The sequence below is a fragment of the Phoxinus phoxinus genome (assembly GCF_949152265.1).
Source record: "Phoxinus phoxinus genome assembly, chromosome: 14".
Classification (NCBI taxonomy): domain Eukaryota; kingdom Metazoa; phylum Chordata; class Actinopteri; order Cypriniformes; family Leuciscidae; genus Phoxinus; species Phoxinus phoxinus.
In genome coordinates this window covers 22,038,492-22,054,535 of record NC_136889.1, presented here as the reverse complement: position 1 = coordinate 22,054,535, position 16,044 = coordinate 22,038,492, and the positions used below count along the sequence as shown (strand labels likewise).

At 37.0% G+C, this 16,044-nt stretch overlaps 1 protein-coding gene across 7 annotated transcripts in view; it reads right to left on the bottom strand.

Moving 5' to 3' along the window:
* The window catches only part of adgrb3 (adhesion G protein-coupled receptor B3), a 186,682-nt gene that overhangs the window by 76,212 nt on the left and 94,426 nt on the right, over positions 1-16,044 (bottom strand). For all 7 annotated transcript variants that reach the window (XM_079634606.1, XM_079634605.1, XM_079634608.1 and 4 more), the window contains 4 exons: positions 8,555-8,719; positions 6,908-7,009; positions 4,776-4,882; positions 1,831-2,025 (listed from right to left, as the gene is read on the bottom strand). In XM_079634606.1, coding sequence (XP_079490732.1) covers positions 1,831-2,025; positions 4,776-4,882; positions 6,908-7,009; positions 8,555-8,719 — 569 coding nt within the window. The remainder of the gene's footprint in view (positions 1-1,830; positions 2,026-4,775; positions 4,883-6,907; positions 7,010-8,554; positions 8,720-16,044) is intronic.

Below are 16,044 nucleotides of genomic sequence, written 5' to 3'. Positions count from 1 at the left end.
GTGACTGGGCTGAATGAGATATCCAGCTGGACGTGTGCCTGTCTTCTTTTCTGTTTGCTGCTCTGCCTCTGTGCCACGAAATGCAGGAGAAAGGCAGCGTCTTGGCTCCGGCACGCTTGTTTTTCTACTTGAATGCTTATGCTCCCTCTGGTGGTAATGCGTCCACTTAAACACAGCATTAATACGTTCCAAAACACACAACCCACCCCGGCACACATGCGTGGGGAGAAGGGGTTGCTCCGGTTCACATCAGGCCTTAGATAAAACCTCCCACACCAACCCAACACACAAACATACACACGCAAAATCACATTACACTCCGTATTATGTAAAAAAAAAAATAGCCAGATTCTCATAAACAGGTCATGAGAAATCCGTTTATTCTGGTATTGGGAAGGTTATGACAAGGCTTTGAGATAGAAGGAGATAGACTTAGTGACTATCTCTTATCAGCAGCTGGCGCACGTTGTCACAATCCCATAAGCTCTCTGTGAGGGGCAAGATCGCCGAGATATTTATCAGTCACAGTCCCAAGTAGTGACATTGCCATTTTGAAGGTGCTGTATGTAATTTTAGATTTTTTTTTTTTTTTTTTTTTTTGTAACTTCCATCATTTCGCTAACTTCAACCAAACGCATTTAATATCTGGAGAAAGCTGTCAACATTCCCATTCATCTCAATCGCAGTGCCTTGACTAAAACGTCACCCTTCAGAAACATGTGACTGGAGTGCTGGAGGCAAGTATTTTAGAGCCAATCACAAAATGCTGTGTGACTAATTTGGAAAATGTCATATATAAATATAATGGCACATATTTGATCAAAAATACAGTAAAAAACAGCAATATTGTGAAATATTATTAATGTTTAAAATAACTATTTTAATATTATAAAATATTAACATAGTTCTATTTTAATATTATACAATTTTTATTTATTCTTGTGATGGAAAAGCTGAGTTTTCAGTATCCTTCCTCCAGTCTTCAGTGTCACATGATCCTTCAGAAATCATTCCAATATGATCTGGTGATTCTTTTTTTAAATGATAATTATCAATGTTGAAAATAGTTGTAAACTGTGATACTTTGTTTTAGGATTATTTGATGAATAGAAGGTCTAAATATAAACGTTTTAACATTATAAATATCTTTACTTTGAATTTAAATTTAAATAATTATACTTTAATTATAATATAAATAAATATAAATATGAACTTTAAATTTAATATTTAAATGGCGATGAAAATGACCTTTTAATTGTAATTTAAGTGAAATTACTGAACTTAAATGTAAGTAATAAGTAAATAAACTCTGAGATGGCGAATGGGAACATGGTTTGTGTAACATTTAATAACGCATTATTAGCTGTTTGATAACGTAGTCACCGTTATGTTTCCGACGTTGTAGAGCGATACATTAAACGCATTACCATTCTTAAACATCAACTTGTGAGAGGAGGCGGGGCTCATTTGCATATTCATAGATCTGCGTATACTAAATGAAGCAAGGGTGTAGAGTTACATTCAAGCTATTTTAAGGGATACAATTATTGACTACAGGTCAGGAGGACTTTAACAGATTCTTGCTGAATAAAAATATTAATTTCTTTGTAAAAAAAAAAAAAAAAAAAAATCCAATAATTTCGAATAGTAGTATAAGTTGCTTGTAAAAAGTCATGTTAGAACATTTGGACATTTTATGAATAGTATCAGTACTTTCAACCTGCATTACCAACAATCAAGACCTATGACCACAATGTCTAAATTAATACTATTACAAGATGCATTTAAGCTTCAAAGTTGTAAAAAACAACAACAAAAAATATCTTTTACCTGAACGTCATCAGAAGAGGGTTCATAGCTGGCCCTTTTGAAGGTGTCAGTGACGTTTCGAAGAATCTCCACTGAGGAGAGAAGGTCGCCTGCATAGAAATTGCGTCTCTGGGTGAGATCCAGGAGGACCTTTGTAACCTGGGACATGCCGTCCCCTGCCAGATTCCTCTGACCTTTAGCAAGGTGCCCCTGGACCTGCAGACAGACACAGGGAAAGAGACTGGGTTTTGTGTGTCCTTCAAAGACTGTGACACTAACAGAGTCCTGCTCAAGTCACAAACATGAATGAAGTCGGGGTACACAGAACTACCATTAATATAAGGTGAAGGGTGTCATTTCAGAATTGGTTATACGTTTCTCAAGCACTCTGCAGTTGCAAAGGTGTCCTAAAAGTGTTTTAGCCTGTTTCTATGGGGTTGCTAAGGTGTTCTAAACGGTTTTAGCCTGTTGCTATGTGGTTGATAATGTGTTCTAAATGGTTTAACCTGTCGCTATGGGGTTGATAAGGTGTTCTAAATGGTTTAACCTGTTGCTATGGGGTTGATAAGGTGTTCTAAATGGTTTTAGCCTGTTGCTATGGGGTTGATAATTTGTTCTAAATGGTTTAGCCTGTTGCTATGGGGTTGATAATGTGTTCTAAATGGTTTTACCCTGTTGCTATGGGGTTGATAAGGTGTTCTAAATGGTTTTAGCCTGTTGCTATGGGGTTGATAAGGTGTTCATAATGGCATTAAACTTGTTGGTATGGGGTTGATAAGGTGTTCTAAATGGTTTAGCCTGTTGCTATGGGGTTGATAAGGTGTTCTAAATGGTTTTAGCCTGTTGCTATGAGTTTGATAAGGTGTTCATAATGGCATTAAGCTTGTTGGTATGGGGTTGATAAGGTGTTCTAGGTGGTTTTGGTCTGTTGCTATCAGTGTTGGGTGTGTAACTCATTACTAAGTAATAGATTACTGTAATTTAATTACTTTTCCATGGAAAAAGTAAAGTAAGGGATTATTCTACATCTGTAATTTGATTATAGCTACTTCTTATGTAATTAAATACTAGAACAATTCTATTTAAAACAATAACATTTAACGTCTACATATAATGCCTAATTTTAAAATGTATGTTTTTAATATAATATTCTCCCTTAAAATGTCTGGGCTAGTTCAAGAATAATTTATGCCATTTTATATTGTTTATTTAAAAGAATTAAAAGTGCAGTTTCACGTCTATCCTTGTATTGTTCAACTGTTCGAGGTTGATATGGGATTTAGAAAGTAATTAGTAATAAGTAATGCAACACTTTTTAGAGAGAGTAATTAGTACAGTAATCTAATTACACTGTTGAAGATAATTAGTAGCTAGTAATTAATTCATTTTTAGAGTAAGCTTACCCAACACTGGTTGCTATGCAGTTGCTAAGGTGTTCTAAATGGTCTATGGAACATTTTCCCCCATTTTGTCATTCGCTAGTGGGGAAACATCTGGTCAAAAAATAATAGCGCTCCACAAATAACACCTTTCCTCAACAAGCAGAGCAATTTGAGGTATCAAAATTGTTCAAACTCCCAAGCTAAAGTACTTTATGAGTACACACTACTAGTCATTGTTTCACAATACTTATCCCATCTACCACAGGTACCATTCAAAAGTTTGGGCTTTAAAAAAATAAATAAAACAACAACAAAACAAACCAAAAACTTTTTTTCAGCAAGGATGCTTTACACAAATCAAGACAGTAAATATATTAAACTAAAAGAATCCAAAAACAATGTACTGTATCACGTTTCCACAAAAATATTAAGCAGCACCACTGTTTTCAATTGATGATAATAATAATATGAATAATAAATGCTTTTTGAGCATTCAGCTTTGCCATCACAGGAATAAAACATTTGAATATTTAAAAAAAGAAAACAGTTATCTTAAATGATAATAATATTACACATTATTATGGTTTTTACTGTGTTTTTTAAATGAAGCCTTGTTGAGTAGAATATACTTTTTTCAAAAACATTAACATTTCAAAAACATTTCTGACCCCAAACGTTTGAACAGTTGTGTATATCTGCCCCAAATTGTGAACTGGAATAAGAGCATCTAAAAAAAAATGACACACTTCACCTCAAAGCAACGGGCCAATGAACAAACATGCATAAATCACACTGACATGATGTCATACACAATGATTGAAGAGCCCAGAGTTTAGGGGTAGGGTTAGTGTAGGGGGATTTAATATTCGGTTTTAACAGTCTAAAAATCATTACGTCCATGGAAAGTCTACATAAAGAGATAAAAACACTACTTGTGGGTCAGGCTTTGCATACACTGACCAAAGACCAAAAGCCCCCAACAGGATAGTAAAACCTGACCAGGCAGCAGACCCCACAAGGGAAGTGCCTTAATAACAAATAATAAATAGTGCCTTGATTAATATTTAAAAAGGCAAAAAGGTGTGAGAGCTAGGGAATGGAAAATATCATGACCTCAGTATACAACCTACTACAATGAAGTCTCTGTGTGGGTGTTTGTGTGCGAGATGCATCTAAAGCTTTACTTTGCAATAACACAACATGTCCTGCATTTGAGGAAAAACTCCGATAAGAAGAGGAAGCATCTGAAATCAAAAAATAATGAAAATCATTCATTTGCGTCCAAGCAGGTGCATTCCCAGAAAAAGCTCCGGTGAAGCTGGAACAACCATCTTCAGGATGTTAAAGGAAATTAGAGCGAGTCCTCCATTAACGCGGGGTCTCGGAAAACTGCAATACTAGCGGTTTTAATTTGCCTCTCAGATGATAGCAGTTTATCTTGCAGACCTAGCGTGGTGGTCTGGGGTGCTGGGTGGGGGGAGAGGCACTGGTGGAAATAGTTTTGGGTGATCGTGACGACGGCAGGGATAATTTATGGCACGTCACAAACAGAAGCAGAGCGCAGGAAGCTGACTTTGCACCTACTGATTGCTGCAAGTATCTGTATTCATTTGCAATGCATCGAGCGTAGCTGGGTTGCTCCCAATAGGCCACCCCGCGGTGATCCAGCGAGCAGCGTCGACTAGTGGTGCCTGCAAAGAAGGAGGAGGGAGAAAAGAGAGATACAGAGAAGAGGTTTATACTTGTTCTTTTTTTTCCTTTCCTTTTTCATTCCACCTGCCAGCCCACACATCTTTCAGCGAGAGGGATAAAAGCAGCAGCCTTCATCATCATCTAGATGCGGCAGTTGCCAGATCACATGCGCCGCGCATGTGCCACTGCAGTGTATGCGTGCGAAAGGAACCGAACTGTGATTACATGCTTTAAAAGACTGGTCATAATTCCCGCTCATAGAATTATGATGTTAACCGACGGCAGCTGTCACGCACCGATTTGACTTTTTTTGTCTTCGGCGACTGCGAACGGAGCCCTGCAACCTGAGATATCAACAAGGCTGCCGCCCACACATGGGAGCGAATAAACACACGCACAAAAGCAAACATTTCTCGCCTCCGATCCGTCAGAGCGTGTCTACCGTCTCGCATTAAGTACATGTCCTTGCCTTTTGAAACAACCTCACCACACCCACCCCGCACCCCTCTACCACACACACACACACACACACACGTCTTATCAGCTCTTGTTCCAACACGGTTCCACCTCCTGCTACCCGGCCAACAGCGTAACACACTCGGCCCACCTGAGACGCAGCTGGAGCCAGACGCCTGCCCCCAAGCTGAGGCATCCAAGCAGGGACATCCAGCTCACATCCACAGATCACGGAAAACTCCCACAGAGCCGGATCAAAAGCGGACGCTCTCAGATCTCGCCATTAAAACACATGGCACCACAGAGGGGCCTAACCAGATTTAATCTCTCTCACACACACTCACACACAAACACTTGCGCGAAGATCACACAAACCTAATCCAATCGCGCTCGTGCACAAAAATAGGACAAAGCTAAAAGTAAAAAAAAGTTTTCATCCTCATCCCGCATGATGTTTAATCGCCAATCATTCCTTTAATTCCCAATTTATCAGTTCCCCAAACGCTTCAACTCGCAACTGTTTGATTTCTGTTGCTTTCATGCGTTTTCACCGCAATGAGGACGGAGTTTAATTTAATTCCAACCTCATAATGAATGAAGATTTTCCAGCATTTCGTGGTGCTGGCGTCAGATCCCACTCCAGTGCTTATGCACAACCTGAAATTTTCGACGTGGGTTATGCAGGAATCAAACAATGTAAATCTAACTAATTCCACCCACAGCTTGACACACTGTCTCTTTTATCTATAAATGATATAATTAAATGTTCTCAACCCAAAAAAAAATGAAGAAGAAAAAAAATGAGAAAATACAAAAGTACATTCGGGCCTATGGTGGGAGTCCTCCCACATATAGAAATACATCCACAAAAGACATTAATCCATCTATACACACGCATTCGCAGTCAGCCTCTGCTTCGAGTTGTCTGATTGCTGCTTGCTGTTATCTGAGTTCGTGGTGCCTGCATTTTTTCTTTTTCCTCCAGCACCTGCTCTTTCAAGGTCATTGTAGTGGTGTACCGGAGCATCTTCACAACAGGAGATAGCAGGAGGTTACAGGAGCTCAATGTAGAACAGTACAGCACAGTCTGCCATTTTGGGACCACAATCAGTAAGGCTCACACCTCAGACCGGTCAAAGGAGAGAGAGAAAGACTTGGGGACGCGTCTACAGCATATCTCCAAGAAGAATGTGCAGGATGGAGAAACAGTTTCTCTCGTTTTTGTGTTATTCCCCTTTATGTCTCCGCTGCAGAAAGCGGCCTCGCAAAAGAAGTTGACAAAATGCTGGAGGGTTCAACGGTATGCAAATGACAAAAACCTCTAGGTACACACAGCATAAGCCATTTAAAGGCAGTCACAGCAGTGCTGAACACACTAGTCAGAAACATTTGTCATCGTAGCCTTCTGAATTTATGAATAATTTCAACATCACTGAAATAAATGCACCGCAAAGGAAAAGCAGAGCAAAAAAAAAGCATAAGCTGTGTTCTTTTACTTTTCTCTTTTCGAAAGCGTCTGTGACTATTCTTGCTTTTTGTCTTTGAGTTTGTCTGAGTGCTCTTCTTACCCGTGGCGTTGGGCGGACACCTGTTGAAGGCCAGTTCCCCAGAGGGGGTTCTTCTCCACAGCATGGACACAGCATAGTCCTCCGGGCATATTTCGTAAGGAGCTATGGGTCAGGAATAAACAGACATTTAGACACATTAAGACACATTTTTTATAGGAGGTTTGAGAGAAGAGAAGTGCATTATTGTGGACAATGGGGAAAGGGATCAGAATATGATGCAAGAATTTAATTCCACATTGCCCACATATGAATGCCATACAATGTTCAGTTGTATAATTGCTGCAATATTACGGAGCCCTGCACATGACATCCGAAACAAAAAAAAGTATATCGTGGCATGTTAACAATTCCTTCCCGCGACTTACTAATATTTCAGACCGTTTTACTAATTTGTAAATCATGAGCACCATATAATAATTTGTTCCCTCGTTTTACTGAATCGTATTCACGTTGGAATTATTAGTACCCTTGTTTTAGTTCAATCAAAGCGAGGGGATAATGTAGTTCAACGTGGCCACGATCAAAGGTGTAAAGTCCGGGGGTCAGAAAGTAAAAGCCCTGCCATATGTTTATTCCACCCGTGCGCCAGCTGATTTCACTAATTAGTTCTATCTCCTGGCTGAAAAACTGTGTTAATTAGCAAATCCAGGTGATTGGAACAAAATACTGAGGAGGACTTTTACTTTACCCTAACCTGGACTTTACACCTCTGGCCACGATTTACTAAAACGAGGGAAAGAATTCTTAATCTGTGGCTGTGATTCAACTAAAACCAGTGAACGAATTAGTAAATTGTAGCCATTATTTACTAAAAGGAGAGAACAAATTCTTAATTTGAGCGAACAAATTCTTAATTTATGACCACAATATATATATATATATATATATATTTGTTTACATGACATGACAGGGCTTCATACAATATAATATAAGTAAATATATAAAATACTGAATCTAATGCATCTCTAATGTACATAAACATTTATTTATAGCAAAAAATTATAAATATGTTATTACATTATTATTATTAATTTTTAATATTAAAACTAAATATTCTTTACTGTATTCCATGTTTCCATGTAGGGCATTTAACCTGATTATTCTATGGCATCACTGCGTATTATATTATATTATTATATTATATTATTATATTATATTATATATTATTATACAAACTGGAAATTTAAATCAAACATAAATTTATGTCAGATCATGATGTAAAGAATGTTCCATTCATATTTGTATGCAGAAATAATTTCAAGCATTAATGAATATAAGAATGATAAATTCAGCCAAATATGCACAAACAATTAGGCCTACATCAGGAGTTTATATAACTGTATATGTAACATGAGTGTATGAAAATACATGTATATGCATGAGCATAAAGCACTGTTTCCATGGAGACTGCTTAATACGTCCAGAGATTAGGATGAAATCATTTATGTGATATAAAATGTTCCCATTACTGGTCAATTTTGTGTTGATCATTCCTGGCCAGAACATACAATTATGGTGTACGTTCATTATTTCCAGCGCAAAAATGGACAAGGAAAATATAATTATCCCTGCATTCATCTCTCATTCACCTCTATCTGTCCATTCTGACATAATTGACTCTTGGGGCTCAATTATTCGCGGGGTTACCTGGGCAACGCTGCTCGCTGCATCTGCGGACCTCCTCCCCACTGCCATCGCATGGCTGCCCCGTGACCGCCAGCCCCTGGCATACGCGTATCCTCCGCTGCCAACCACCATCACAGGACTTAGAACACCCACTCCATGGTGCCCATGCGTTCCACTGCCCATTAGCTGAAAGACACATAGACAGACTGTCAAGTCAAGTCACATTTATTTATGTAGCACTTTATGCAATATTTAACGGAGGCCTGCTAGCAACTGACGCTAGAGGCTGTGGTCTTTAGTATCCTTGTTAGTACGCCTGCCTCCTGGGGGTTACATTGGTGCCGTGACCCTGATGGGGAGTGAGGTTTAGGGGAATGTAAAAGAGGCCAGCTAGTACGAGCTGTGTGAGTAAGCCTCACCCCCTTGGTCTCAAGAGTCGGACTAGTGACTGACGAAAGAGATGCGATCTAGAACATCCTTGTTAGCGCCCCTGTGCTATGCCGGTTCGGATCCCGCTCAGAGCGGTGCAAGTAGAACCGGAGGGGTTGCAAATATAGATTGTTTTAAAGCAGCTTCAAAGTAATAAACAAGAAAAGAGCAGAATCAATAGCTCTTTCACACAACAATTATGGTAAATTACTGTAAAATTACCGGTAAATTAAAAAATGTACTGTTCACACAAGCAACAGCGTTCTGGCTTTTTACCGGTAACAGACCATTCACACATCATTGTTTTTTCAACGGCTTCTGATTGGCCCAAATCACTTCTTACGCCAGCACGCTCAAACCTCGTACGTGCAAAATACCGGCAATCTTCATTCCGCGTTCACACAGCACATAAACCTGTAATTAACTAGTAATGTTACAATTTCCTTTACTGGTAAATTGCCGGAACCAATTTACCGTTACATTTGAAAAGGTCCTGTTCTTACATGATCTGTTACCGGTAATTTACCAGTAAAGACTGTATGTGTGAAAGGGGCTAATGATGCAAACTTCATCAAATATTAGACAAATTCAAATTCTAAACCAGCTCTAAAAAGACAGTAGTGTCATTATTCAGCTCAAGTCATTAGTGTTAGTTCAGTTCAATAAGTGTGCAAAGTTAATCAATTATGAAAAAGTTGAATTCACCAATAAGCAGAATGCAAAATGCATCAATTATGAAACAAATTTGATTCAGCAATAAAGCAGCTCTGTAGAAGACAGTGGTGTCATCATCCAGCTCAATTAAGTTCAAGTTTTGTTCAGTTCAATATCTGATATTGTCAGTGCAGTCAAATCAATAATATTACTGTTTGAAAGTATACAGGCCTCTCATATACCCAGCACAATGTGGTACCAGGTGTGACGCAAGTGTTCTTTGCTAGTTTAGGCCTGACACAGTTATTTTCACGTCCTGCATCACGTTATTTAAATAGCAAATGCATTTGCGCACAGGGCGTGCTGGTCTGAAAATGAGGTGTGTTCAGGCGCATTGTGGGCACATTGCTACAGTATTTTGAGGCAACTGAAATAGACTGCGCCATTGACCAGCTGAAACCTGGTCTAAAGTCAATGGTGAAATGGTGAAACACGCAGCAGCACACACACATGCCAAATATTAAAAATAAAAGGATTACATTGTAAATGATTATTATTGTGTGGCTACATAAAGATGGTGTAATCAGCAGATCCGTTTCCTCTGAAGCGTTCAGTCTTTACGCTTGCAAATTCCGCCATGTAAATAGCAACCCATGGCGCGAGTGCAACTAGCTTTTAAAAGGAATGGGAGATGAGACTCTGATTGGTTTATTGCACGTTGCACCCAAAGCACATCCATTACTCATTAAGACAATAGGGACAACCCTTTTAGACCATGCGCCGGGTGCAGCGACTATTTTTCCCATCGTTAAACTAGCAAAAGTGGATTCGGACACGCTCTAAGTGCACTTGCACCGTGCGCTTTAGACCATGCGCTTAGATCGTTAAAATAGGGCCCAAAGTCTCTTTCAAACCCCAAGTAAGAGGCGACAGTGGCAAGGAACCCAAACTTCATCAGGTCACAGAAATTGAGAAAAAGAAAATTAGCCAGTCCTCCTCTGGCTAAATGAATGAACCTAGTGTGATTTATGATTCCAGACTGCATCACAAGACTGTCTGCTTCATCTTATTCTGTTCATCATCTCTTACATTACATCTTTCAAGCTCGATGATTACATTCAACCTTTTTGTGGATGTGCACTCTTGAGAGTTTTCCGAGCCACTTCTGTGAAAGTTTTACAAGTATTGTGTGGAACATTATAAAACACACTCGTTTGCAAAGGAGGGTTTGGCGCATTAAAATCCATCCAGTTTCTTGTCATGTTGACATGCTCTAGAGGCCAGAGATGCAATAAAACCAGATTTTTGGCAGAATTCGCTCTTGATTTAATTAATAAAATCATTACCACGACACTTGCAATGATGGGATATTTGTCTCTGCTTTATGAGCATGGGGGTGCCCTACAACTGGGATAATAATTTCCCTCACTTTGCCAGTCCCGAAACACATTTTATGGTAAAGTTTTAAAAGGCTTCGGGATGTTTTACGAGCATCTAATGAACGGAGTAAAATATTGTTTCTTGGCATTGGAAAGGGAAAAGTGAAAAAAGACAGATGTTGCCCTCAGTTGTGCTATAAATCATGTGTAAGCGAGGGCATGTTCACCTGTAGATCAACATTCACCTGTGCTGAATGCACCTCGTGTTCAAGGACACATTTACATTAACATTTAGACTATGTGGAGGCTGCTGGAATGTTACTCTGAAATCAATAAATATGGTCAAATCATATAAAAGCACTGGGAGATAGAGTATTTGACCTCTACGCAGCTTCATATAAAAGCATTTAATCAAGGCACCTCAATAAAAGTGTCACAAAGTTCCAGTTAAAGAAAGGCTCTATAACTTGTACAAGCATTTAGGCAAATAAACATTCTACTGTACCATTTAAAAGCAAAAAGTCTTCATCGTTAGTCTATCAATCATCATATAAGTAAGGCTTCTCTTTTAAATGATCTTTAGAAATAAATAGATTTGCATTTGCAAATGCTTGCAATTTACGTCTCATATTAAATATAATAAAAAGGTATATTTCACATCATTTCAGTTATTCTGCTTGATTAAATTTCATTAGGTGTCTTTTACGTTCTAACATTTAAATTAATCAATTTATACAAGGTACTTATTTTGTACTAACATGTTTTTACATTGTACTTATATTTAAAGAATACCTGCATATAATTACATACACTCTAAAAAATGCTGGGTTGTTTTAACCCAATTTTGGGTCAAATGTGGACAAACCCAGCCGTTGGGTTACATTGGTACTGTATAATGCATTTTTAATCCAACGTTTGGGTTTGTCCATATTTGACCCAAAATTGGGTTAAAACAACCCAGCCTTTTTTAGAGTGTATACAATTACTTTCTGTAATTATATAATTACATTGTTGAGCCTTCCCTTAACATAACTACCACCAAACCTGTCCCTAACCTTACAGGTATCCTCAATAGCAGCACAACATGGACACAAGAAGTACATTGTACTTATTTTATGTACGTACATAGTTAAAGACACCTAATATAAAGTGTGACCTTAATTTTCTTGTAGTTTTGACTTATATCTCACATTTTCAACACCATATCACAACTGATATGATACAGAAACGTGTATTATTACAGTTTTCCTGAATTGCTAAAACACATTTCTTGAAACCATCACTCACTTTCTCAAAACCTTAAACACAAAACCAAAATGTCAAACCACATTCAGAGAACCTCTCTTCTGGCAAAATCAAACAATTGCCTCAAACCCATTGTATCTGTGCTCAAAATCAAACAATACTTTCAGATCATACACACAGCGAGTCAATATATATACAATATATATTTTCTGAGGTCCAAGGTCAACGCAGCCGTCTACCAGGAAGTTTTAGAACACTTCATGCTTCCTGCTGCTGACCAACTTTATGGAGATTCAGATTTCATTTTCCAACAGGACTTGGCACCTGCACACAGTGCCAAAGCTACCAGTACCTGGTTTAAGGACCATGGTATCCCTGTTCTACTGAATTTGGGATTTTCATTAGTTGTCAGTTATAATCATCAAAATGAAAATAAAAAAACATTTGAAATATATCAGTCTGTGTGTAATGAATGAATATAATATACAAGTTTCACTTTTTGAATGGAATTACTGAATTAAATCAACTTTTTCATGATATTCTAATTATATGACCAGCACCTATATATATACACACTACAGATCTTTCGTTAGACACTACATCAAAAAATGGAGAACACAAAGCACACAGTTACAGAAACAAAATATTGTAACAAAACACATTTTGCAATTACGTAAAAAAGTATAGTAATGACAACTTACAGTAGTAAGGTGAATGAATTGAATGCTGTATGTACTGCAAGTATAGTATTATACTGAATATTGCATAGTATGTATATCGAATGTCTGTATATTCAGCACTTGCATACTGTGAAAATACAGTCACCCAACTGCAAAATCCAAAAAGTTTACAGTAAAAAAGTCTAAATGAAAGCACGTGACAGTACACTCAGAAGAGTTGTGCAACTGCAAAACAAGGTCAGCATCATGTCTTCATGTCGGGTCCGGCCTGAGGACTTTATTCACATCACAGACAATGTCCTCTCTGCAGGCAAAGGGAAAACCCCTAAAGCCAGATCCAGCCCTGACAACATTCTGCACACCTTGCTCTTTCTCGTCCTCATCCTCTTCCTCCTTGGTCACCACCTCTTAAGCACATACTCTTCCTCCTCTCCCTCTTATATTGTTTTCATCAATTGTTAGAATCAACATTCAGTGCAACATTTCGAGTCAATTTTGGCACTCTGAACTGACTTGTGTTGTGTACCGTGTGTTTGGTCACATCGTTAGAAATAAGTGTGAACAATTTCTAGTCATTGTGCTTAAACAATGGCAACTTTTGCCTGCCTGTGTTTAGTGTTTTGAAACATAAGTGCATCACAGTGCGAAATGTGTTTTAGTGAGTGAGAATGTGTTTAGAGTTTTGCAAAACGAGTGCTTGAGATTTGCAAACAACTACCTGAACTTGTTTAACGTTTTGCAGAAAAAGTGTTTTATTTCGACAAATTTGTTTAGGCTATTGAGAATTAGGTTTAAAGAATGGGGTTTAGTGTTTTGGCAATTCAGAAAAACGGTATTATTATCAATATTGAAAACAGTTACCGGTATGTACATTTTTCAGCATTATTTGATGAATAGAAAGTTCAAAAGGACAGCATTTATCGGATAGAGAAAGCTTTTTTGACATTATACACTACCGTTGAAAAGTTTGGTCAGTAAGATTTGTAAGAAAAAGAAAGCAATACTTTTATTCAGCAAGGATGCATTAAATTGATAAAAAAGTTACAGTAAAGACATTTCAAATGTTACAAAATATTCTATTTCAAATAAATAAAATAAAACTTTGTATTCATCAAAGAATCCCGAAAAACATTGTACACAACTGTTACAAGACTGATCATAATAATGAATGTTTTAAGCATCAAATTACATCAAAGCATCAAATGTTTTGAGGATATTAAAATGATTTCTGATGGATCATGTGACACTGAAGACTGGATTAATGATGCTAAAAAATTCACAGGAATAAATTACATTTTTAAATATTTTTAAATTGAAAACAGTTTGTCATAATTGTCATAATATTTAAAAAGATGACAGTTTTTTTATTATTATTTTTTTGATCAAATAAATGCAGCCATGGTGAGCATAAGAGACTTCTTTAAAAACCATTAAAAAAAATCTTACTGATCCCAAACTTTTGAGCAGTTTATAAAGTTTATATCATATATGAACTCTGAAAAATAAATATGAATGACACATAAAAATATTTTACCAATCCCATGCTGTGGTTATGCACGTGATAAACAAACATCTTCCATTTTAGCTTTGATGCTACAACATAGCGCGTCTCACACTGTAAGCAGCTTTAAACTCGCTGAGTCTCTCTGTTATTATGAACCACATTGTGCAAGAGTCTTCCAGCTTACAAGCATCATGCTGAGGGGCCCCTGTGTGCTTTAAAGAACTATCTGCCAGGCACACTGTGTAGGCGCTCTCAAGCGAGACCCACCCCTACGGTCTCTCAACACAGACTTAAGATAATGCCTGGCATACAACATTCTCTTGACTGTTGAAAATATGTCATACTTAGCTTGGGGATAAAATCAATGTTTTTAAAACAAAGTTTCATGGCCTTTTTTCCATCTGTTGCTTTCTCTCCAGTAAAATGAAACAAAAATATTGATGACTTCGCAATTCCATACACTACCGGTCAAAAGTTCGGAATAATTTGGGAAAAATGTTTCAATGTTTTTGAAAGAAGACTCTTCTGCTCACCAAGGCTGCATTTATTTGATAAAAAATACAGTAAAAACGGAAATGTTGTGAAATATTATTACTATTTAAAATAACTGGTTTCTATCCGAATAATATATTTTAAAATACAATTTATTCTTGTGTTGGCAAAGCTGAATTTTCTGTATCATTACTCCAGTCTTCAGTGTCACATGATCCTTCAGAAATCATTCTAATATGTGGATTTGGTGCTCAATTCTTATCAACTATTGTTGGTACTCAAATATTATTACTTATGAAATTATTATTAATGTTTTTTTTTGCTGCTAAATATTTTTTGTGTAAACCGTGATACATTCTTTGATAAATAGAAAGTTGTTCGAAATAGAAATCGAATAATGTGTCATTGCTGAATAAAAGCATTATTATTATTTTAAAATAATATTAATAGTTTATTTTTATCTTAATTACCTAAAACTTTTGAATAGTAGTGTATCATGCTTTCCACAAAATAGTAAGCAGCAATGCTATTGATAATAATAATAAATGTTTCTTGAGCAGCAAATCAGCATATCAGAATGATTTCTGAAGGATCATGTGACGCTGAAGACTGGAGTAATGATGCTGAAAATTCAGGAATAAATTACATTTTAAAATATATTAAAATAGGAAATGGTTCTTAAAATGTTAATAATATTTCAAAACATTCAAAGTTTTACTAGCTTTGGTGAGCATAAGAGACTTCTTTCAAAAACAATATTTTGGAATCCAATCTTTTCACTGACGTATACTGTATATATTTTAATTTTGGGGGGGAAATCATTACTACAATGCTTTGAATCTTCCTTGATGATCATGTCTTTCTATTTCTAAATTAAAATGCATTTTGATACTTTTGAATGGTGTGACTCAAACAAAATTTGTATTTATGATATAAAAAAATAGAATAAAATACAATCCTCGTGGTTGTGCGTGAACCTACAAGTCCTTTGATTGGACTCGATCCAACTTCCTGTTTCAATAGACAATAATAAAGATGTTCATCAGATACTTCATGGAGTCATTAAAACAGCCCTACTCATAAAAGACCTTACTTTGGATACTGAAAGAACAAATATACACATCGATT